This window comes from Mobula hypostoma, chromosome 5, assembly GCF_963921235.1.
Source record: "Mobula hypostoma chromosome 5, sMobHyp1.1, whole genome shotgun sequence".
NCBI classification, from domain to species: domain Eukaryota; kingdom Metazoa; phylum Chordata; class Chondrichthyes; order Myliobatiformes; family Myliobatidae; genus Mobula; species Mobula hypostoma.
Window position 1 is genome coordinate 31,832,463 of NC_086101.1, and position 23,765 is coordinate 31,856,227.

General features: G+C 45.0%; 1 protein-coding gene across 2 annotated transcripts; it reads right to left on the reverse strand.

The window, feature by feature from the left end:
- Positions 1-3,793: 3,793 nt before the first annotated feature.
- LOC134346732 (class I histocompatibility antigen, F10 alpha chain-like) lies at positions 3,794-22,662 on the reverse strand. 2 transcript variants are annotated; one of them, XM_063048305.1, is made up of 7 exons: positions 22,507-22,662; positions 15,962-16,222; positions 15,548-15,820; positions 15,100-15,372; positions 14,730-14,837; positions 7,004-7,051; positions 3,794-4,293 (listed from the first exon to the last, which is right to left on the reverse strand). In XM_063048305.1, the coding sequence occupies exons 1-6, from the start codon at positions 22,553-22,555 to the stop codon at positions 7,005-7,007; spliced, it is 1,011 nt and encodes a 336-aa protein (XP_062904375.1). In that variant the 5' UTR covers positions 22,556-22,662; the 3' UTR covers positions 3,794-4,293; position 7,004. The 2 variants fall into 2 exon arrangements, with proteins under 2 accessions (XP_062904375.1, XP_062904376.1); XM_063048306.1 differs by lacking the exon at positions 3,794-4,293 and adding an exon at positions 5,927-6,001.
- Between the last annotated feature and the right edge of the window lie 1,103 nt (positions 22,663-23,765).

Here is a 23,765-nt window from a genome sequence, read left to right on the forward strand (position 1 = left end):
GGGCTGGTAGATTGATGACGTGAGCGTAAGTTGCGGGAGGCGTGGGTTCGTTGGACTGGAGGGACCTGTTACCATATTGTATCTCTAAATTAAAATGTTCAAGTTCTGGGCAGGGAAATGCACAATCAACGTTTTGGGTAGAGACCCCTCATCATGACTGAGTGACGGAGAGGTTACGTTATTTGTCTCATAACTCAAAGACCCCGAGATCAAATCTCACTATGAAGAAATTCCTTCATTCAGACAGGACTAATATAACCATATAACAATTGCAGCACGGAAACAGGCCATCTCGGCCCTTCTAGTCCATGCCGAACTCTTACCCTATCCTTCCCCCTCCGACCTGCACTCAGCCCATAACCCTCCATTCCTTTCCTGTCCATATATCTATCCAATTTAACTTTAAACGACATCATCAAACCTGCCTCAACAACTTCTGCTGGAAGCTCGTTCCACACAGCTACCACTCTCTGAGTAAAGAAGTTCCCCCCATGTTACCCCTAAACTTTTGTCCTTTAACTCTCAACCCATGTCCTCTTGTTTGAATCTTCCCCACTCTCAATGGAAAGAATCTAACCACGTCAACTCTATCAATCCCCCTCATAATTTTAAACACCTCTATCAAGTCCCCCCCCCTCAACCTTCTATGCTCCAAAGAATAAAGACATAACTTGTTCAACCTTTCTCTGTAACTTAGGAGATGAAACCCAGGCAACATTTTAGTAAACCTCCTCTGTACTCTCTCAATTTAGTAAACCTCCTCCACTACTCTCTGGCATCTCCCATCTAGCCACCGCCGAATGCATTTTACTACTTCCATATTAATGCCTAATGATTGAACCTTCCTAACTAACCTTCCATGTGGAGCCTTGTCAAAGGCCTTACTGAAGTCCATATAGACAACATCCACCGTTTTACCCTCATTAACTTTCTTAGTAACCTCATCAAAAAATTCAATAAGATTTGTCAAACATGACCTTCCACACACAAATCCATATTGACTGTTCCTAATCAGACCCTGTCTATCCAGATAATTATATACACCATCTCTAAGAATACTTTCCATCAATTTACCCACCACTGACGTCAAACTCACAGGCCGATAATTGCCAGGTTTACTCTTAGACACTTTTTTAAACAATGGAACCACATGAGCAATACGCCAATCCTCCGGCACCATCCCTGTTTCTAATGACATTTGAAATATTTCTGTCAGAGCCCCTGCTATTTCCACACTAACTTCCCTCAAAGTCCTAGGGAATATCTTGTCCGGACCTGGACACTTACCACTTTTATATTCCTTAAAAGTGCCAGTACTTCCTCTTCTTTAATTCTCATACTTTCCATAACTACCCTACTTGTTTCCTTTACCCTACACAATTCAATATTCTTCTCCTTAGTGAATACCAAAGAAAAGAAATTGTTCAAAATCTCCCCCATCTCTTTTGGCTCCGCACATAGCCGTCCACTCTGATTCTTCAAGGGATTATTTGGAATTTTCTACCCTGGAGGTTAATGATCTGGAATTAACACCAATCTGTTGGGCCTGGGTGAAAAAAAAATGCAGATGCTGGAAATCTAAAACAGAAACAGAAACTGTTGGAAAAGAATTTAGCTGGTCGGGTCCAGAAGGGTCTGTGACATAGTTCCCTCTAAGCTGTGCGCCTGTGCGCAAGCACACACGGTTTTCAACCAGCGCACAAAGGAAATTAATGTGGGCACAAAAGGTTACTTACCTAAAATAACGTAGTAGTTAATAATTATACTTATTGAAAATAATCTTTTAGCTAACTGTTTCTGTTAACTAGTTAGTCGGTTTTTCAAATACCACAATGCACGTCACTAATTTACGTCACCTCACCTATCCTGTTCCAGTTTGTACAGCTGCATCACGGCGGCAGCTATGTTTGGCGGACAGTGTTCATATCGCAAAGTTTACAAAGATCTGTTTCAAATCCTGTAGATAGCTTACTAAGTTTTTATTGGAAAAAATATTGATTCACTATGTCGAATTCAAAAGAAGCGAAGGGTGTGAAGCGCAAAAGAACTGCAAATTTGTTTAAAGTTGAATGGCTTAACAAAATAGTAGAAACTGCAACACGGAAAGCTCATGAGGTCATGAACGTTCAGCTACGAGAAATATTTATGTACGATTCAGAAACTCGAGTTATCTGTTTGCATTGTCGTGATGCGAAAGTTGCTGGAGAATTTGCTAGTGGAAAGAAGTGAGATGATATTTGGAAACTTGACTTTTTGAAGTGTCATTTGGCAAGTAAAGCGCCACGGTTAACCACACAAAAAGTGAGACCTTGCTCTTCGGCAACTGACCCAGCCGATCCTGTACCCCCTTCACGGTCCGGTGCTGGGGATCTGGTTTGGAGGGGCTGAGTTGGGCAAAGAATTGGCTGCAGTGACTGGGAAGGTGAAGCAGAAATTGGGTCTGCGGGGAAGATGCTCCCTATCAATAACTGGGAAGACTCTGGTCATCAGGTGTGAGGTGCCCTCAGAGCTGATGTACTTGGTCCCTTGCTCCTCCAGCTTGGGAATCACTTGAGCTGCCTTCAGGGAATCCAAGGTGGAGGAAGTAAAACAGGTCAGTGCACAAGTCCATGGACACTGCGGACAAAAACATACCAATGGCACCCTGACCCTGATGACCCCCTTCATGAATGGTTGCATCAGGCTGTGTGTGGAACCGAGGAAGTGAGCATCAAGTTCCACTATGTGCCGAGGATCTACCTGTCCCGTGTTGCGAAGATGTTGCCGGCCTAGTTGTCCTTATTAGCTCAGTACTTTTTTAAATTTCTGTTTTTGCATTACTTACTTAATTTAACTATTTTTATATATAAAATATAAATTTACTGGGATCTTGTTTTTTTCCCGATATTATCATGTATTGCATTGTACTGCTGCCGCAAAGTTAACAAATTTCACGACAAATGCTGGTGACTCTGATACTGAATTACTCCAGCCCGTCACCTTTGACTACAAGGCCATCAGCATGGGTCAGCACAGAGCTTCTCGAAAACGCTGCAGGGAAAGGACTCGATGGACACGGCGGGGTGGCTTCCTGAGCAGACGGTCGGAACCATCTGGCTCACTGCCAGATCCCACCGGCAGATAGCGTGAACTTGCCTGGCATGCAGTGAGAGGGGTCCTCCCAGACTGTTCCCTCCTGCTTGTCCGGTTCGTCACTCCTGCTGTGCGCTGCCCAAGGGACGATGGAGGTGAGGTTTGCAAAGAGGGTGTGAAGAAAGATGCGAGGGCCTGTGTCACAGTAGTTCAACCCAAGTGTCGCAGAGGACTCTCTGCCGTACAGGCTGTTCCCAAGGACGGACGGAGGACATACACACACACACACACACACACACACACAAACACACACACACACGACATCTATGTTGTTCGCAGATCATTAACTCAGTGAAAGACGCTCTTTGGTCAGCCTGAAACTCGTTGATCTGCCAGCACATCGAGATTTCCATGGAAGAAAGCTGCCATCTGACCTAGTCCAGGCTGCAGGAGTACGTATTTGCTGAGGGACACACTGATGCTTGGGGCAGCCACTGTAAGGGCTGGGTGGGGGAAGGACTGGGTGGGGAAGGACCACAGTGTAAAATTCTTCTTGTGCTGGAGAGGGAAGGGCTGGGTTGGAGGAGAAAGCCCCTCCGTTACTACTGTAGCAGTGTCCCACCCCAGGGAGCAATGAATGCATTGGAACAGAACAGAAAGCATTGTCTATGGATGTAAAGAATAAAAACGCATTCAACTGTTTATCCTTGTAAATAATTTATTAAGAATAAAGTTTATTCTGTTTAAAAAAAGTAGTGTACCACCCAGAGGACCACATGAGTGACAATGTTGCTATTGGCTTTAAAAAAATATAACTGAGGATTGTCTACTAGTAAGTAAAAAGGTGTTGCAAAGTTTATACTTGTAAATATTTTTATTCTGAATAAAGTATATTTTTATAAAAATAGAAATTCCCCTCTAAACCCCATTCACTTTATTCAAACCAAATCACTTTTCCAAAGTGATTTAACTTTTGAAAAGCAGCATTATATAGTCCAGCTTCTGCCGTGACAGCAGTGACTTGTCACTAAACCCAACCAGAAAGGTAAACACCCAAGTGATAGATTTCCCTGTAGAATAAGGGTTCCCAGCCTGGGGTCTGTGATATTGGTCCATGGCATGAGAAAGGTTGGGAACCTTGGCATAGAAAAAGGCCCAGCCAAGGATTACACTCTTCCACCCAAGTTTTCTTCATCAACATCCCACCGTCGATCAGATTTCCTGCAGAGGAGGAGGGGAGTGGGAGAGAGATTGATATAGTGAGACAAACCCACAGAAACTTCCGTAGTCAAGCTTCCCCCAATACTGACAGTGAAACCCACTGAAACCACCCACGCAACAGTGAGGATAATGTCTCGGCATTCCCAATTCCCAATATCCACTGTAATGTAACCCGGATATCCTCCCGCTCCCCCACCATCCCATCTAACAGCCTCACCCCATAACTCCCCATCACAACACCCCACAACCCCCGCAAGACGGCAGTGGTGTGGAACCCCGGTCACAAACTGCACGAGAACCAGGAACACGATTCCCTGGAATCAAGCGAAGCCACAGCCCGTTCAGAATCACTGGCATATGTTATGAAATTTGTTGTTAATGCGGCAGCAGTACGATGCAATGCATAATAAGAACGACAAATATAAATATATATTTAAGAAGTAAAACAAATAGTGCAAAAAGAGAAAGTAAAAATATTGAGCTGGTGTTCATGGGTTCGATGTCCATTCAGAAATCTGATGACAGAGGGGAAGAAGCTGTTCCTGAATCATTGAGTGTGTGCCTACAGGTCCTGTACCCGCCTCTGATGGTAGCAATGAGAAGAGGGCATGTCCTGGGTGATGGCAGCCCTTACTGCTGGATGCCACCTTTTTGAAGCATCACTTCCTGAAGATTACCTGGATGCTGGGGAGGTTAGTGTCCATGATGGAGCTGATTGAGTTTACTTTCTGCATCTTATTCTGATCCTGTACAGTACCCCCCACCCCCCACCATACCAGGTGGTGATGCAGCCGGTTGGAATGCTTTCCACGGTACATCTGCTGAAATTTGCCAATGTCTTTGGTGACAATATCAACATTCCTCAAACTGCTAATGAAATATAGTCACTGTCATGTCCTCTGTCGACCTGCATCAAGATTTTGGGCCTGAATAGATTCTTAGGGCTGTTGACATCCAGGGACTTAGAATTGTTCAGAATCAGATTTAATTTCACCGGCATAGGTCATGAAATTTGTTAACTTTATGGCAGCAGTGCAATGAAATACATGATAAATAAATATATAGGAAAAAATTGAGTTACTTTAAGTATATATATGTCTATTAAATAGTTAATTTAAAATGAGTGGTGTGGAATAATGGGAATAAAAAAAGTAGTGAGGTAGTTTTCGTGGGTTCAATGTCCATTTAGGAATCGGATGGCAGAGGGGAAGAAGCTGTTCCTGAATCGCTGAGTGTGTGCCTTCAGGCTTCTGTACCTCCTACCTGATGGTAACAATGTGAAGAGGGTGGTGGGGATTTTTAAAGATGGACACTGCCTCCTAAGGCATCGCAACTTGAAGATGTCTTGGATACTACGGAGGCTGGTACCCTTGATAGAGCTGACTAATTTTGCAAGTTTCTGCAACTTATTTTGATCTTGTGCAGTAGCCCCCCGCCCCCCACCCCCCATACCAGAGGGTGATGCAGCCAGTCAGAATGCTCTCCACAGTACATTTGTAGAAGTTTGAATGTTTTAGTTGACAAACCAAATCTCCTCAAACTCCTAATGAAATATAGCCGCTGTCTTGCCTCCTTTATAGCTGCATCAATATGTTGCGTCCAGGTTAAGTCCTCAGAGATATTGACACCCAGGAACTTGAAGTTGCTCACTCTCTCCACTTCTGATCCCTCTATGAGGATTGGTTTGCGTTTCCTCGTCTTGCCCTTCCTGAAGTCCACAAGCAGCTGGTTAATCTTACTGACATTGAGTGCAACTGAGTTACATTAAGTATATATATGTCTATTAAATAGTTAAATTAGTTGACTACAAGGTTGTTGCTGTCACACTACTCAACTAACTGGTATGTCTCCCTCCTGTACACCCTTTCGTCACCATCTGAAATTCTGCTGACAATGGTTGTATCATCAGCAAATTTATAGCCACACAGTCATGGGTGTAGAGAGAGCAGAACAGTGGGCTAAGCACACGTCCCTGTGGAGCACCAGTGTTACTTGCCAGTGAGATGGAGATGTTTTTTCCTAACCGCTCAGATTGTGGTCTTCTGTTTAGAACGTCGAGGATCCAGTTGCAGAGGAAGGTACAGAGGCCCAGGATCTGTAGCTTTGTGAACAGGACTGTAGGAATGATGTGTTAAGTGCTGAGCTATAGTCAAACAAACAGCATTGTCCAGGTGATCCAAGGCTGCGTGGAGAGCCATTGAGATCACGTCTGCAGCAGACCCATTATGGTGATGGGCAAATTACAGTGGGTCCAGGTTCTTTCTGAGAGGGGTGTTGATTGTAGCCATGACAAGCCGCTGAAAGCGTATTATCACCGCAGATGTGAGCACTACTGGGTGATAGCCGCTGAGGCAGCTCACACTGCTCTTCTTGGGCACTGGTATAATTGTTGCCCTTTCTGAAGGCAACAATCAATTCCTTAGTTTTAGTGACATTGAATACGAGGTTGTTGCTGTGACACCACTCAACCTCGCTCCTGTACGCCTTCTTCTCACCATCTGAAATTCTGCAAACAGTAGTTGTGTCATCAGCAAATTTATAGATGGCATTTGAATTGTGCCATTTATAAATTCCAAGGGTGAGATGCTGTGGGACTGGTTACTGCCCATCTCAGAGTACTAGTTCCAGTGCCCAGACTGTGCTGTAATGACCAGCTCAGTGACAAGAGCTGGGAAAACGAGCATTGACCAGAGCCCAACACAGTTCCTACCTCAGGCCACGTCGGAGGAGTTGGGAGAGGATTCTTCTTTGTCAGAAGCTGTGAATGAAAGGACAGGCAGGAAAACATTTACTACCAATGTAGTGCAGACACGGAGAAACAAAGACATATGCACACACTGTACAGACACAGGTTAAAGTCTGTAGAGATAAACAAGCACAGATACAAAGACATGCACACAGACAGCCCCAGATCCCTTAATAAGATATGTTAAACATACACTCAGTGGCCTCTTTATTAGGTCAACCTGCTTGTTAATATAATCAGCCGACTTTGTGGCAGCAACTCAAACATAAAGGCAAGCATGAAAGAGGTTCAGTCGTCGTTCAGACCAAAGGTTCATTTATTATCAAAGCATTTTGCAGTATACAGTTCTAAGATTCGTCTTCTCCAGACAGCCATGAAACAAAGAAAACCATGGAAGTCATTGAAACAAAGGCACCCCCCCCCCACTTCACACAAAAAAGAAATAAAATCCTGCAAACCCCAAATCCCCTTCTTGCACACAAAATACTAACAGGATGGGGAACAATTGTGATCAAAGTGACTTTGACCGTGGAATGATCGTTGGTGCCAGATGAGGTGGCTTGAGTATTTCAGAAACTGCCAATCTGTTGGGATTTTCACTCAAAACAGTTCTAGAATTTACAGAGAATGATGAAAATCAACATCGAGTGAGCGGCATGTCTGTGGGAGAAAACACCTTGTTAACGAGAGAGGTCAGGGGAGAATGAGCAGACAGGTTCAAGCTGACAGAAGAATGAGGTTAACTCAAGTAGCCATACGTGTGGAAAACCAATGGTGTGGAGAGGAGCATCTCTGAACATACAACACATTGAACCTTGAAATGGATGGACTACAGCAGCAGACTATTCCAGGTGTACTTAATGAAGTGCCAGTGAGTGTAACTACTGCAACACGACCATCCAGACGTGATTTATAGTGAACTTACTTCTGGTGGGATTGTAGCCGCTCTCCCCCTCTGTAAACTACAGAGAAGGCTCCCATGTCCCGAGCATATAACCTTGTATGCTCAATACCGGATGCACCCAGTGAGCTCTGAACCCCATTCAAACCATAGTCCAGATAGAAGTTGGGAAAGCATTAACTTTCCCAGCCCACTGCAACACCAATGAGACATCTCTCCGTAAAAGACTGAACAAAGTTGGCGGGAGACCGGGTGGGAAGGGGGAGGTCCGCAGTGACCATTTACTCGGATACTGTCCCCATCAGGTCCATCAGGTGGGAATATACACAAGGATGAGAAGCACAGATGAGGCAGGGAGGAGAAACCATTTCCCCAGGGCAGAAGTCTAAGAACGAGGAGCAACTGAACCTGAAACAACCTGAGAAAAGATTTTCCCCAGGAGGAGACTGGAACACACTGTGTGGGGGGATGGTGGAAACCCTCATATCATTGAAGTCGGATCTAGAGAGGCACTTAATTACCAATGTACAGAGAGATACAAAATGGGATCAGTCTGGACAGCAGGGGACAAGGGCTTCATACTGTACCATATGACTCTTGGTCATAGAGTCAGTACTGGGGAAGAGAGAGACAGGTTCTAGGGAAGGTGGGACCTGCACAAAAGAGCCAGTTTGCACCTGAACTGGAAGGGGGCTAATATCCTAGTGGGAAGGTTTGCTGGTGCTGCACAGGGATAGTGGATGAGGGGGTTTTAAACTAGAATTGCAGGGGGATGGGAATCAGATGTCGCTAAGATCTCAGAGAAAGTCAGGAATCAAAAGTCTGAGCATGGTGCAACTAATGTCCTGAGTTGTAAGCTGTGTATATTCCAACACAAGGAGTATCATGGGAAAGGCGGATGAACTCAGGGCATGGGTTGACACAATTATAATATTGTAGCCAATAATGAGACTTGGTTACAGGAGAGGCTGGACTGGCAGCTCAGTTTTCTGGTGTTTTGTTGATTTTGGGCACGACAGTGGGAGGGTTTAAAGGAGAAGGGGTCGTGTTATTGTTCAGGGAAATGTCACAATAGTGCTCAGTCAGGACAGACCGGAGAACTCGACTAGTGAAGAATTATGGGCGGTACTGAGAAATAAGAAAAGTATGATCGCATAAATAAGGCTATATTACAGACCACCAAACAGTCCGATGGAACAAATTTGTAGAGAGACTGCAGACTGTTGCAAGAAACACAAGATTGTTACAGTAGGTTATTTTAACTTTCCACATATTGACTGGGAATCCCATAGTTTAAGAGGACTAGATAGGATAGAGTTTGTCAAACGTGTCTGGGAAAGCTTCCTTAACCAGTACATAGAAGTCCCAATAAGTGACTGTGTGATACTTGATCTGCTATTGGGGAATGAGACAGGACAGGTGACAGAAGTTTGTGTAGGGGAACACTTTGCATCTGGTGATCACAGTGCCATTGGTTTCAAAGTAAATATGCAAAAAGATAGGTCTGGCCCGCAGGTTGAGATTCTAAATTGGGGTAAGGCCAATTTTGATGGTATCAGAAAGGATCTGGCAAATGTGGATTGGAACAGGCTGTTTTCTGCAAAGATGTACTTCAAAAGTGAAATTTTGAGAATACAAAGCTTGTATGTGCCTGTCAGAATAAAAGGTAAAGATAACCAGTGCAGGGACCCTTGGTTTTCAAGAGATATTGAGGCTCTGGTTAAGAAAGAAAAAGGAGGTGCCTAGCAGATATAGGCAGGTGGGAACAAAAGAGGTGCCTTTGGAATACAGGAAATGGAAGAGAACACTTAAGAAAGAAATCAGGAGGGCTAAAAGAATGTGTGAGATTGCCTTAGCAGACAAGGTGAAGGAGAATCCCAAGGGATTCTACAGATCCTACGCCCCTCTTCCCTCCGGGAGAAGGTTCAGGAGCTTGAAGGCTCGTACGGCCAGATTTGGGAACAGCTTCTTTCCAACTGTGATAAGACTGCTGAACGGATCCTGACCCGGATCTGGGCCGTACCCTCCAAATATCCGGACCTGCATCTCGGTTTTTTTTGCACTACCTTACTTTCCATTTTTCTATTTATGATTTATAATTTAAATTTTTAATATTTACTATAGATTTGTAATCCAGGGAGTGGGAAGCGCAGAATCAAATATCGCTATGATGATTGTACGTTCTAGTATCAATTGTTTGGTGACAATAAAACATAAAGTATAAAGATATGTTCACAGTAAAAGGATTGCAAGAGACAAAATTCTGTAAGATCACAATGGTAATCCATATGTGGTGCCAAAGCAGATGAGGGAGATCTTAAATAATTTTTTTGCATCTGCATTTACTCAGGAGATAAACGCAGAGTCTCTAGAAGACAATATGGCATCAACTTCATGGGCCCTATACAGAGTACAGAGGAGGAGATGTTTGCTGTCTTGAGGCAAATTAGGGTGGATAAATCCCCTGGGCTTGACAATGTGTTCCCTCAGTCCCTGTAGGAGGGCAAGTGCAGAATTTGCCGGGATGCTGGCACAGAGATTTAAAACATCCTCACAGAGCCCTGTTGGCAGCTGATGGAGTACCATCTGCTCCTACCCTGTTTACTTAATTGTCTCCGACCAGTCTTTTTTTTTGAAACTTTATTATAATACTTCAATACTGCTTTGCTATGGCTGGGAAAAGAACAAAAGCTTCTGCAAAAGCAAGGGAAACAGAAGATGAATCCCAGTCACTTTGGATTCAATCAGTGACTTCCTTAATCGGCAAAAATTGGAATTTTCTGAGGAGTTTCAACGACTTAACGGCAAATTGGTTAAAATTAAACAAACTTTATCTGAGCATGAGAACCGAATTCAGGAAAATACTGCGAAGCTGGTGACACTTGAAGAGGATGTTGACGATACAATTAAACTCTGCAAAATGTTATCTATCCAATGACAAAATGATGAAAAGGATCATCAGTCTAGAAAATAGAAACAGGAGAAATAACTTGTGAATTCTGGGTCTTGAAGAATTAATTGAAGGCGCTGACCCTACGAAGTTTTTTGCAAACTTTCTGAAACAGTTATTCCCTGCTTTATTCACTTCTGAGCCGAAGCTCGATCGAGCTTATGGATAACCGACGTTGAAGCCATTGTCGGCGGCGGCAAGACCCAGATCGGTAATTCTAAGCTTTCATGAATTTTGTATTAAGGGTCTTTTAATTCGCCATACCCGTCGACAAGGAATGATCGATTTCCAAAGTTACAAGGTTAGATTTGTGGAAGACTACTCGCCTGAAATTATGGCTGATCGCATAATTATAAAGAAGTTATGTCGGAATTTTATAATAAAGGATATTAAACTATCCCTTCAGATTCCTGCCCGTCTGAGTATTGTTTTGAAGAACGGATTGCAAAAAAGAATAAGGTCAGTTGAAGAAGCAAAAGCATTTCTGAAGGATGAAGTCTAAAACTGTTATACTTCTTATTTGATCAATTTTTTCTTCTGTTAATATGAATTTGAAATAAGGTTTCATTACGCTTACGTTTTGGCTGTTCATATATTGTCTTTTGTTGTATTTTCTTTTGATACATTTTTATTATATCCCTTTTTGAGGCTTTATTTTAATACAGCTCTCTTTGAATTTGTTTAAACTGATCCTTTTATATTTTTGAATACTGAGTTATTTTTCTTTTTATGTTGTGTCTTGGTAGGGACATGATGACCTTGTAGGACCGGAGTTTTTGTCAACTGATTTTTTGGGGAGGGAACTTGGTTCTTAGCTCGCTGACTGCCTATTGGTCAGCTTTCTCACTTCGTTTGGGGGAGGGGGTAGTGCCTATTTTTCTCTGGGAGCTGTGTTGGGCTGACTATATGATTGCTTGTTTGAATGCATTACCTTACGGTTTGTTTTCTAGTTTTAATAACTTATGGCCAGATCTTTTAATTACATGTTGATTGGTATTTAAAATGGTGCAAAATATTAACTTATTTAGTTTGAATGTGAAAGGGCTGACTCACCCCATTAAATGGAACAAAGTGTTTGCTTATATTAAAAAATTAAAAGCACCCATTATTTTCTTAGAAGAAACGCACATACGCAGCTGTGATAGCTTACGTTTTTTTTTACTCGGTGGAAGGGTATGCAATTCCATTCTTCGTTTAATGCAAAATCACGTGGAGTTTCGATTTTTGTAGATAATACAGTTTCCTTTGTTCAGCATAAAGTTGTGTCAGACCCTAATGGTCGATTTGTTATTGCATCAGGGAGTTTCAACAGTAAATTGATTGTTTTTGCTAATGTATATGCCCCCAATCCAGGATTTTTTGAACGTCTATTTTCATTTTTGCCAGATTTGTGTACTTACTCCCTTGTGATGGGAGGAGATTTCAGCTGCTGGTCAGATCCAGTATTAGATCGCTCATCTATTAAACCAGCCACATTTAATAAATCAGCTTTGTTTATCCAATCCTTTCTAACTAAATGTGGTACAGTTGATGCCTGGCGTTTTCTCCATCGGACTGACAGGGTGTATTCTTTTTTCTCTCATGTTCATCATTCTTATACCAGGATTGATTATTTTTTTTATTGATAGTCAAATGATTCCATTTGTTCAATCGATTGAATATAAAGAGATTGCTATTTCTGACCACTCTCCTGTACTTCTATCTTTAAATCTTCCTGATCCTATCCCTATGAGTAGATTTTGGCAATTTAATTTAACTCTGTTATCTGATGAGGCCTTTTTAAAATTTATGGAGAATCAAATTACTCTCTTTTTTTGAAGAAAATACGTTGGAAGAGAAATCTAGTCTTATTACATGGGATACTTTTAAAGCATACATCCGGGGTCAAATTATTTCTTATATTGCAAACATCATTAAAAAAGCTAACAAAGAGAGAAATGAACTAGCCAATCAGTTAAAACAACTGGACCATAAATATACTTCGGTACCCGATCCTGAAACACATAAGAGACATATTGAAACTAAAACTAAATATGATATTCTTCTAAGGTATCCAATTGAAAGCCAACTTTTAAAAGATAGAAGTCAATTTTCTATTCATGGAGATAAAACTGGTAAATTACTTGCTAATCAATTGAACCCTTTTATAGCCAAGCAGTAAATTAAAGAAATACGTAAAATTAATGGGGACATGACAACTGACCACCTTGAAATTAATAACACTTCTAGGGAATTTTATTTTGAATTGTATAGTTCTGACTCTGTTAATGATAATATTGCAATGAATAATTTTTTAGACCAGTTAAATATTCCTACTCTTTCGATAGATGATCATAGGCAATTGGATCAACCAACTTCCCAGGAGGAAATAGCCTAGGCTATTCGAGAATTGCAGTCTGGGAAATCCCCAGGACCCGATAGATTCTCTGGAGAGTTTTATAAAGCTTTTTCCTCCTTGCTTATACCACATTTATGTTCTACCCTTACAGATTCCCTTAAGGTAGGAAGATTGCCGCAGTCTTTTTACGAAACTTCCATTTTGCTCATTCTCAAAAAGAATAAGAATCCTACTGAATGTTCTTCGTATAGACCTATCTCTTTACTCAATTTTGATACTAAAATTTTATCTAAAATGTTGGCTCGCAGACTTGAAAATGTTATATCTTCTATAGTATCGGATGATCAGATGGGACTTATTAAAAATTGATATTCCCATTTTAATATACGGCATTTGTTAAATGTTATGTACTCTCCATCTAAGGAAATATCGGAATGTGTGATATCTTTGGATGCGGAGAAGGCTTATGACAGAGTTGAATGGAACTATCTATTTACATCCTTGGAAAAATTTAATTTTAGACCTAATTTTATTCATTGGATTAAATTACTTTATCTATCTCCCTCCACTCGGGTTCTTACTAATTTTCAGAATTCTAAACCCTTTAAACTCCAATGTGGAACTAGACAAGGTTGCCCTTTGAGCCCTCTGCTTTTTGATTTGGTATTAGAATCCTTTGCAATTGCTTTTCGAGAGTCTAAAGAGATCATTGGTATTTTAAGGAGAGGTACTATTCATAAAGTATCACTCTATGCTGATGAATTATTGCTTTTTGTATCTAATGTTACAACCTCCTTACCATTTGTGTTCCGTTTACTGACTAATTTTAGTCCGTTCTCAGGATACAAATTAAATTTACAGAAGAAAGTGGCATCACATGTAGATAGGGTCATAAAGAAAGCTTTTGTTATACAACATTATGAGGGGTAGAGAGAGGGTAAATGGAATCAGGCTTTTTCCACTGAGGTTGGTTGGGATGGCAGCTAGAGGTCATAGGTTAAGGGTGAAAAGTTTAAGCAGAATACGAGTGGCAACTTCTTCGCTCAGTAGGACGTTAAGAGTGTGGAACAAGCTACCATCACAAGTGGTGCATGTGAGCCTAAGTTCAATTTTTATGAGAGGTTAGGGCATGGATTGAAGGGGTATGGAGGGCAATAGTCTCGATGCAGCTCAGTGGAAGTAGGCAATTTAAATGGTTCGGCGAAGGGCCTGTTTTCTGTGCTGTACTTCTCTAAAAGACTGGGGGAAGATGGATAACGATTTGACTGACCCGACAGTCAGGGGGAAGGAGAGGGAGAGCAGAGTGCTAGGGATAACACAGATGTCATTATATCAGCAAAAGGGAAGGTGGTCAGCAATAGGAAGGACATGGGATGGGCGAGGAGGGGGAGGGTCTGAGGACAGGGCATCCTTTTGTGTAGAGAGGCTGGAGTGCTGAGAGGACATTCTCCTTCCCAAACTCACTTCCCCTGGGGAACAGTACATCTCCCTCCAGTCCTACCTTTCTTCTTGTAGAAGGGATAACTCACAACGTCAGCGAAGACGACCAGGATCACCAGGACCACGAGCACAGCAATGACCATGAGAGGTATATAGCTGGACTTCAGAACTGGCCAAGATTCAGAGAAACAGTCGGTTAGGCGCAGGGACCGAGATTCCCAGTCTGTTTCCACACCAACTTTCCCCCACCTTACACCCTTCTGTCCAACAGAGGGAGACTGACTTGCCCGGTCTTTTCATCCTATTCAAGGCCCACCATCCTGTCTTTGCACCTCTGACCCCCCTCCCTCTATCCACGCCAAGGCCAGTGGTCACCAGTGCTCCCTCTCTCTCCCTGCCTCTGTACCACCCCACTGGTGAGTGTCTCTTACCCAGGAACAGGACGAGGGGCTTGGGGAGACCCCGGTGTTCCACCCGACAGGAGAACTTGGAGAACTTTCCTGTGTCCGTGGGCTGCACCTGCACCGTCCTGGTCAGCTGGTAGGTGTTGTCGTGATTGGGGAGGATCCCGTGGGAATGGGTCTCCTCCAGGATCCGGCCGTCCCGCAGAATAGTCACGTCGATGGACTGAGGGTAGAAGCCGGTGGCCACACAGGAGAGGTGGCGGTTATCCAGTGAGGTGATAAAGGAGACTTCGGGGGGATCTGCAGTGAGAGGAGACAGTGCGGGGGGTACTCGCATAAAAACACTGATCCCTCCACTCACTTACTGACCCTACCCCCCAGACATGCATAACACACACGGAAAACTCCCAGGACACGCCAACCCACCATTCCACCCCCACTCCACAGACACACACCGGACGCCAGCACCACTTACTGGGCTCCAGGTGACTCTCCCCATCTTGAATGTACTTCTTCAACCACTCGACGCAGGTCTGCTCCAGGTATCCCTTGAACTGCTGGTTCCTGGCCGTGTTCTGGTCCCACTTGTCCTTGGTGATGACACCCCAGGGCACAGGGGTCACCCACACCATCCGGTCCTTGTCGAAGCTGATCAGGTCCGACCCGTCCCAGCTGTACTGCATGAACCCGGCGGTGGTCCCGTCGTCATGGAGCTCACAGCCATACATCAACTGGATAGTGTGGATCCCTGGAACACACCGTCCGTCAGTGTGGGCTGGGAGTGGGGTGGGAACCGTCCCCTTTTCCCACAAGTGCTGTTCCTCCCTCGCTCATCCGCCACCTGACACATCTCCACACCCACTCTGCCCCCACCTGGTGTCCCACTCACCGCCCGTCTGGTTGGTTCGCTTCTGCAGTGTCTGGATGTCAGCCTTGAACCCCGGCTCGTTGCCCCGCAGGTTCTGCGTCTCACGCTCCCAGTAGTCGGGGTCCTGGCTCTCCGCCATCCACCCCCGCCGGGGCACCATCCGCCCCAGCACACTGTCGTGGTAAACAATCTGCTCCTCGTCCACGTACCCGACCACCACAAACTCGGGGACCTCTGGCACCGGGGTCACCGCCGTGTAGAAATAACGGAGAGAGTGAGAGCCTGGAATTGGAGCAGAGAGTCAGGGAGGCCTCGAGACCCCGAACCCCATGATCAGGGTCCGAAAAACCAGGGGGGGCCCGTGGTATAACTCTGAACCCCCGAGTAAATCAGGGTCTCCATCGCAACTGACCCCTCACCCAATGAGCCATGTGAGTCCCACCTGGAGACAGCTGCAGTTTCCTGGATGACCTGCGTTGTGGGGTCCATGGAACACGACATGTTCAGCAGGGCCGGATGGGTTAAATCACTCTCTGTCTCTCTGAGCTCTGTGAGGGCGATTGAAGCACAGAAGCGAGACCAGAGGGCGAGCGCCAGCTGCCTGTCTTTTGGTCGGTTACTCTGTACCTGAGAGGGAAAGGCTTGCTCCTGTATCCGGCCCAGAAGAGTATTGTCCAGGTTTCTCTGTGCTCTTTGGATTTGGACTTTGGACTAATCTCTGATCTTCTCGTTGTTTTGTGGGGGAGGGGGATTTGAGGGTCGACATGCCTGATCTATTTTGCTGTTTTTTTTGTACGGGGGGGGAAGGATTTCGGGGTTGATGTGCCTGATCTGCTTTGTACATTTTTTGCATGGGAGGAGGGATTTGGGGGTCAACGTGCTTGATCTGTTTCGCTCATTTTTTTTTGTGTGGTAGGAGGGATTTGAGGGTTGAAGTGCCTGTTTCTTTTTCTTTGTGGGGAGGTGAGATTTGAGGGTTGAAGTGCCTGTTTCTTTTTCTTTGTGGGGAGGTGAGATTTGAGGGTTGAAGTGCCTGTTTCTTTTTCTTTGTGGGGAGGTGGGATTTGGGGGTTGAAGTGCCTGTTTTTTTTTGTGGGGAGGTGGGATTTGGGGGTTGATGATCGTGCTGCCTTTCTCTCTTGGTTTCGTTGCTACCTGGAGAATTGAAGAATTTCAGAGTTGTGTACTTTGATAATAAATTGAACCTTTGAGGTTTTTGAGTGTTTTGTCTCCACGTGGAAGGGACTGGGGATAAAGGATATGGAGGCTAAGGCAGTGGTCTGCACCTCCTGCAGGACATTGGAGATCAGAGACTTTGTAATATCCCATTGACTATCCCTGCAGAAAGCGGGTCCAGCTACTGCTCGGGGCAGACCACGCCGAGTACCTAGACTCATTATGAAGCATTCCAGCTGCAGAGAATGTGATAGGAGGTTTGGTTAGTCAGTCAATACCATCACAGGTCCAGAAAGAGGAGGTGGATGACCACTAGATAGGGCAATAAGAACAGGCCAGTAGTACTCGGAGCTCCTGTGGCCACTGCCCTCTCAACTATGTCGGACACTGCTGGGGAAGATACCTCAGAGGAAAGTGGTAACAGCAGCCGAGATTGTGGCATCATTGTTGGCTCTGATATTGGTGGATAAAGTTACAGTAAAGAGTAGTGGCCTTTGTTAAGTAAAGCTGTTCTGTGGCTGAGAGTGAGACCCGAGGATGGTGTACTGCCTCCCTGGTGCCAGGGCCTGTGATTTCTCGGACTGCGTACTGAAAGGTCTGAAGGGGGAGAGAGCAAAGCTAGAGGTAATTATAAATGTTGATACTAAAGCTACAGGTAGAAAGAGGGGTGAATTCCTGCAGAGGACCTTTAGGGAGATAGGAGAAGGTAAAAAGCAGGAACTCTATGGCTGTAATCTCAGGATTACTCCTGGAGCATCGTGCTTGTGAGGGTGGAGACCAGGACAGGACAGATGAGTATATGCCTGCACAGTCAGTCACAGCGCAAAAACAGGCACTGCAGCTCAACTGGTCCGTACTGACCAGATTCCCGTCCAAGCCAGTCCCATTTATCCCTCTAAACCTGTCCAAGTCTGTTTGAATGTCATTAATTCACTTGCCTCAGCCACCCTCTACTGGCCGCTCCTCCTCATATACTGATCACCCTCAGGTTCCTAATAAATCTCTTCCCTCTATATCCTCTAGTTCTTGATTCTCCAATTGTGGGAAACAGACTGTACATTCACTCTATCTGTGCCCCTTAAGACTTCATATACCTCTACAAGATCACCCCTCATTTGCCTATGCTCCAATGAAAATAAGTCCTAACCTACTCAGACCCTCGAGACCTGGCAACATCCTTATGAGTCTCCTCTGAACTCTTTCCAGTTTAAGGGCATCTTTCCTATTGTATAGTGACTAAAACTGAACACAATATTCCAGATGCAGTTGTTCAATATGTTGGTGAGGCTGCAAAATAACATCCCAACTTCTAGGCCTGATGAAGCCCAGCATATCAAAAGCCACCTTCGCCACTCTGTGACACCACTTTCAGGGAACCATGTACTTGTATTCCTAGATCCCTCTGTTCTACAACACACCCCATGGAACTTCCTACTCTATTTGACTTTCCAAAGTGCAACTCCTTGAACTTAAAAAATTCAACTCTATTTGCCATTCCTTGGCCCACTTACTCAATCGATCAAGATCTCTCTGTAAATCCTGATCTTCACAGTCATCAGCACTAGCTATATTAGTATTATTTATTAACCATTCCCTGTACCCTCTCTTCAAAATCATGAAGGAATTAGTGCAGGAGGGAGGGCTTTAGCTGTCTGGATAACTGTCATTCCTTCTGGGGCAGTTGGGACCTGTATCAGAAGGTCAGGTTACACTTAAACTGGAGGAGGACCAATATCCTTGCAGAGAGTACTGCTTGCACTACTCAAGAGAGCTGAAACTAAGTTGATTGGAAGTGGGAAACTCAGTAGTGGTGTGACAGTAATTGCAATCATGGAAATGTGGTTGTGGGAAGGACAGTTTCCAAGTAAAGAAGTTTCAGATGTGACAGTGGAATGACAAAGATGAGAGGCAGTTGAACTGCCTATTGAGGAGAAAATCACTGCGGAGGAGATTCTGAAGAGATTTTCCAGTGAAGCCATATCTGTAGAATTTAGGAATAAGAGAGGGGTGGTCAGTTTGCTAGGATTACATGAGAGGCCTCTCTTCCATAAATTTGAATTAGGATGGATATGTAAACGAGTTGCAGAAATGTGTTAGAGTTATAGTAGTGGGGATTTTATATTCCCCAGTATTGAGTGAGATCAATTCAGTGCAAAGAACTTAGATGGAAGGAAATTTGTTACGTGTATCCAAGATAGTTTATTCATACAATACATGGAGAGCACTGCCAGAGACCATGCTGCACATTTAGCGTACCCAGGAAATGAAATCAGGCCTGAGGTGGAAGTGTTCGTGGGAGGATGCTTTGGGAACAATGACCATAATTCTGCAAATTCCAAGGTAATTATAGGAAGGGTTCCCAAGTTAAGATCCTGAACAGATGGAAAAGTAATTTCACTGGTGCAGGAAAAGACCTGACAAAGGTAGGATGGGAGAAGATATTTGCAGGTAAAACAATAGCTGACGATTGGGAGGATCTTAAAAGGAGTTAGTTCAGGGCCATTTAGGAAAGGGGAAAGGCAAAGATAGCAAGTCGTCCTTGGATGAGGAAGGACAGACGTTTTGATCAGATGGAAAAGAGGCGGCGTATGGCAAGAACTTATAAATACAAGTGATTCTGAAGACGCTGGAAATCCAGAGTGACGCACGCACAAAAATACTAGAGGAGCTCAGCAGGTCATGGAGTTTCTATGGAAGGGAATAAAGAGTCAATGTTTTAGGCTAAGACATTCAATACGTTCCCTTGGCATATGGTACGTGAAGGAAACTGGAATCAAGCAAACTCTTGTGTCATAGAGCAACACATTACCGAAATAGGCAAGTTGGCCCCACTTGTCCATGCCAACAAAAATGCCCAATGGATAGACCCATTTCCCTGTGTTTGACCCTATTCAAACCTAGAGGATGCAGACATGAATTTAAGAATGGGATTGGGCGAGAGGTGGGTGACATCTGAGATTTGCTGCCGGAGAAGGTGGTGTAGTCAGATGCAAACACTACATTTGAGGCACTTAGACAGACACTCAAGTAGGCAATGTGTAGAAGGATACAGGCATGATGTCGACAAATGGGTCAGCACAGTTCTGATGGGCCAAAGGCTTCATTTCAGCACTTTACTTCGTTAGCTAACAACAGGCAGCCAGGAGTTCCCCAGCAGGTAAGCAGGAGGATCTCTGTAGGGGCAGGAGGTGGTCTTTGTGAATCTGGCATCTCCACAAGGATGGGAGGTGTGCAGGTAGTGGATTCTGCAGGGACAGCGGGTGGGTCCCTGCAGAGGTTGGAGGTGGACAGGGGTTCGATTCTATGGAGGTAGGGTCTTTTCAGGGGCGGGAGCTTGGCAGGGGGAGTCTGAGTCTGCAGGGGCCATGGTACTCCATGGTGGTTGGAGACGATGATCTGCTAACATCCTAGACACTTCCCCCATTTCTGTGGGCTACCAGCTGCTCTGGTCTGCTTGGGAGAGTCACTGACCTCCCGAACTTTGATATCTCTCTACCCAACTAATACTGGCTGGGAAAACCATCCCAGTATCGCCCACCCGACCCTGCAGCTGAAATCCCTGGGAGCACCCCACACCCCACATACTGTCTCCCGTCATTCCACGGTCTGAACACAGTTCCAGTTGAGTCCTGGCCATTTTTCACCATGATCTTGTACCCTGTGCCTCTCTGTGTGAATCTCAGGAGTATATCAACAACTGCCCGTAACAGGCCCTGACCTGCCGGGACTTTGTCTACTTACACCAGCTCCCTTTGGTCTGCACAACCTCAGTTCCACCATTTAACCTCTCTCCTCTCTGCCAGGATGCTTCACCTCCTTACCTCCTGTACCCCAGTTAAGCTGCTTTACACTATCCGGTAAGAATCCTCTCTCTGTCCCCTGGCCATCCAAGCTGTGTAAGTGTCCCCTGCACGCTCGTGTCTCAGTCATTAACGTGTCCGGAGGCCACAGTGCTCCAGCACAAACACAGTTCAGTGCGAAAGTCTTTACATGGCTGGAGTGCCTAAGAGTTTTGCACCGTAGTAAAGTAAAGTAGAAATGAAAAGAAGAATTGCCATTGCTAAACCCAACTTCCAAAAAATGAATCCCATTTTTACCAACAGACACATTTCTATGACAACAAGGCTTCGGCTACTGAAATGCTACATCTGGACAATCTTGCTGTGTGCTTCCGAAACATGGACTATAACACCAGAACTCCAAAGAAACTTAGAAACAATAGAAATGTGGTTTCTTAGAAGAATGCTGAAAAGATCATGTAGAGATAGGGTAACTAATGCGATAGTACTTCAAAGTGCCCATACAAAAAGATCTTTAATGAGAACATTAACTGAGAGGAAGCAAATTCCTGGGCCATGTCATCAGGAAGGTAGAAATGGAATGCCTTACATTCCTGGGCCGTATGCCTGGGAAACGCGGAAGAGGAAGGCAAAGAAGAAAATACATGGACACTGTGAAAGAACTAACAGATCTAAGTGTGCGAGATATCATTGACGCTGCATGGGATCGTTCGATGTGGAAAGCCGTGATCACCCGAGCGTGTAACGTGCAAGGCGCACGAAGAAGAAGATAGTGATTTTATGCATAGCACTGTACTGTTGCCGCAAGAAAAAAACAAATTTCATGACATATGTGAGTGATGATCAACCTGATTCTGATATGGGTCTCTACTGTGGACTGAGTGTGAAAGGGGCAGGGAGAGCGGAGGGAGCAGGAAGAAACAGATAGATATTCTGTAGTGATCAGGAAACCAATTGTTTGGAATCAAATGGCCTTGCCTGGTGTCTCAGGGCGGAGTGTGTCTGCACTTGCACCACCCACCGCCCCTGGCTCTCCTTCTCTGCCACTTGTCCCGTACCCCTCCCGCGGCGCTCCACCCTCGTCATTCCCAACAGCCTCTGCTCTCGCCAGTTTGACAAACTCCTTCTCCACTCCACTTAAACAGGTAGAGTACTGTGCAAGAGTCTCAGGCTTCCCAGCGGTAGATATGTTCCCAAGAAAAGTGCATAGTACTGTAAAGGGGACTGAATGGGCTCTTCCCGTGCCACCCCCGCAAACCCCAGTGCTAACCAGATCCCTGGTGTCCCACTGTCCACTTGTTCAGTGACACTGTTCCGGCCCAGGTCAGTGAAAGTGCCGAGGTTATTCCACCTCTCCCCGCCCTCTTCACCCCGTGCGCAGTTTCTAGATTACAACCCCTCCCCTCCCACCCCCACCCCCACCCCCAAGCTGAAACCCACTGAGCTCAGGATGAGCGGTATAGGACCCTCACCCCAGATCAGGGCCTGTTACCGTCTCCCCAGCGGCTCAAACCCTATCGGGGGGGATGTGACCCTGTGTCCAGCCTGTCACTGACCGGGATCTGGGTGCCCCGCTGACTTCTCACCCACCTGCGGAGGTCCCTCCACAAAGGAGGACCAACAGTAGTAGCCGCGACATCGTCACTCTATCATTGTCAGCGCCGTCTCAAGTTTCCCAGTCCCCCGCCAGCGCACGGTGCGATCCAACTCGGCTCACGGCCGCCGAAAGATCTTCCTATCCTGCCCGGCGCCGGGCGGGCTCATCCCCGGTCTGCGTGTCGATTGGTCCGCGCGATACCGTGACCCAATCGAGATTCGTACCTGCTCTTCATACCTGTTTGCGTCATTGGTCTCCAGGCGGAGCAAATCGAATCGCTTGGAAACCTTTCATTCAGGGCCAGAGCTATAATTCGCATCATTTGTTGCCGGGGACGGTGGAGCGAGTGGAGACTGCATTGACAGAAACTTTCATACTCCAGTCCACGACAGAGATCCACCTGGGCCATTTACTCCCGATCAGCTCACAGAATCTGGCATCCCACAGTGCATTATCTCACACTTAATTTGATTAAATTCTGCCTGCCTCAGCTCCAGTCAATCTTCCATCTGAGTTATTCATTCCTTCAAAGTTCAAAATTCAAAGTAAATTTATATCTGCATATACAACCCTGAGATTCATGTTCTTGTGGGCGTTTACAGCAAATGCAAAGAAGCACAGTAGAATCAATGAATAACCAGACCCAACAAAAAGGACAATCAATTTGCATAAGACAACAAACTGTGCAAATGCAAAAAGAGAAAAATAAAATAATAATAATAAACAATAAATATCAAGAACATGAGATGAAGAGTGGCTGAGCATTAAGTCCATCGGTTGTGGGAGATGTTCAGTGATGGGGTGAATGAGGTTATGCCCGGTGGTTCGGGAGCCTGAGAGTTGAGGGGAAGTAACTGTTCCTGAACCTGGTGATGTGGGCCCTGAGGCTCCTGACCCTCCTTTCTGATAGCAGCAGCAAGAAGAGAGCACAGACTGGATGGTGAGGGTCCTTCCCGGTGGATGCTGCTTTCCTGTAACAGCACTCCATGTTGATGTGATCAATGGGAGGGCTTTACTGTGTTGGACTGGGCCTTATCCACTATTTTTGTAGTCTTTTCCCTTTAAGGCATTGGTATTTTCATACGAGGCCATGATATAACCAAACAATATACTCCTCCACCACACGCCTACAGAAGTTTGTCGAAGTTTTAGATGGCATGACGAATCTTTGCAAACTTCTAAGAAAGTAGAGGAGGTGCTATACTTTATCTGCAATGGTACTGATGTGCTGCACTCAGTACAGATCCTCTGA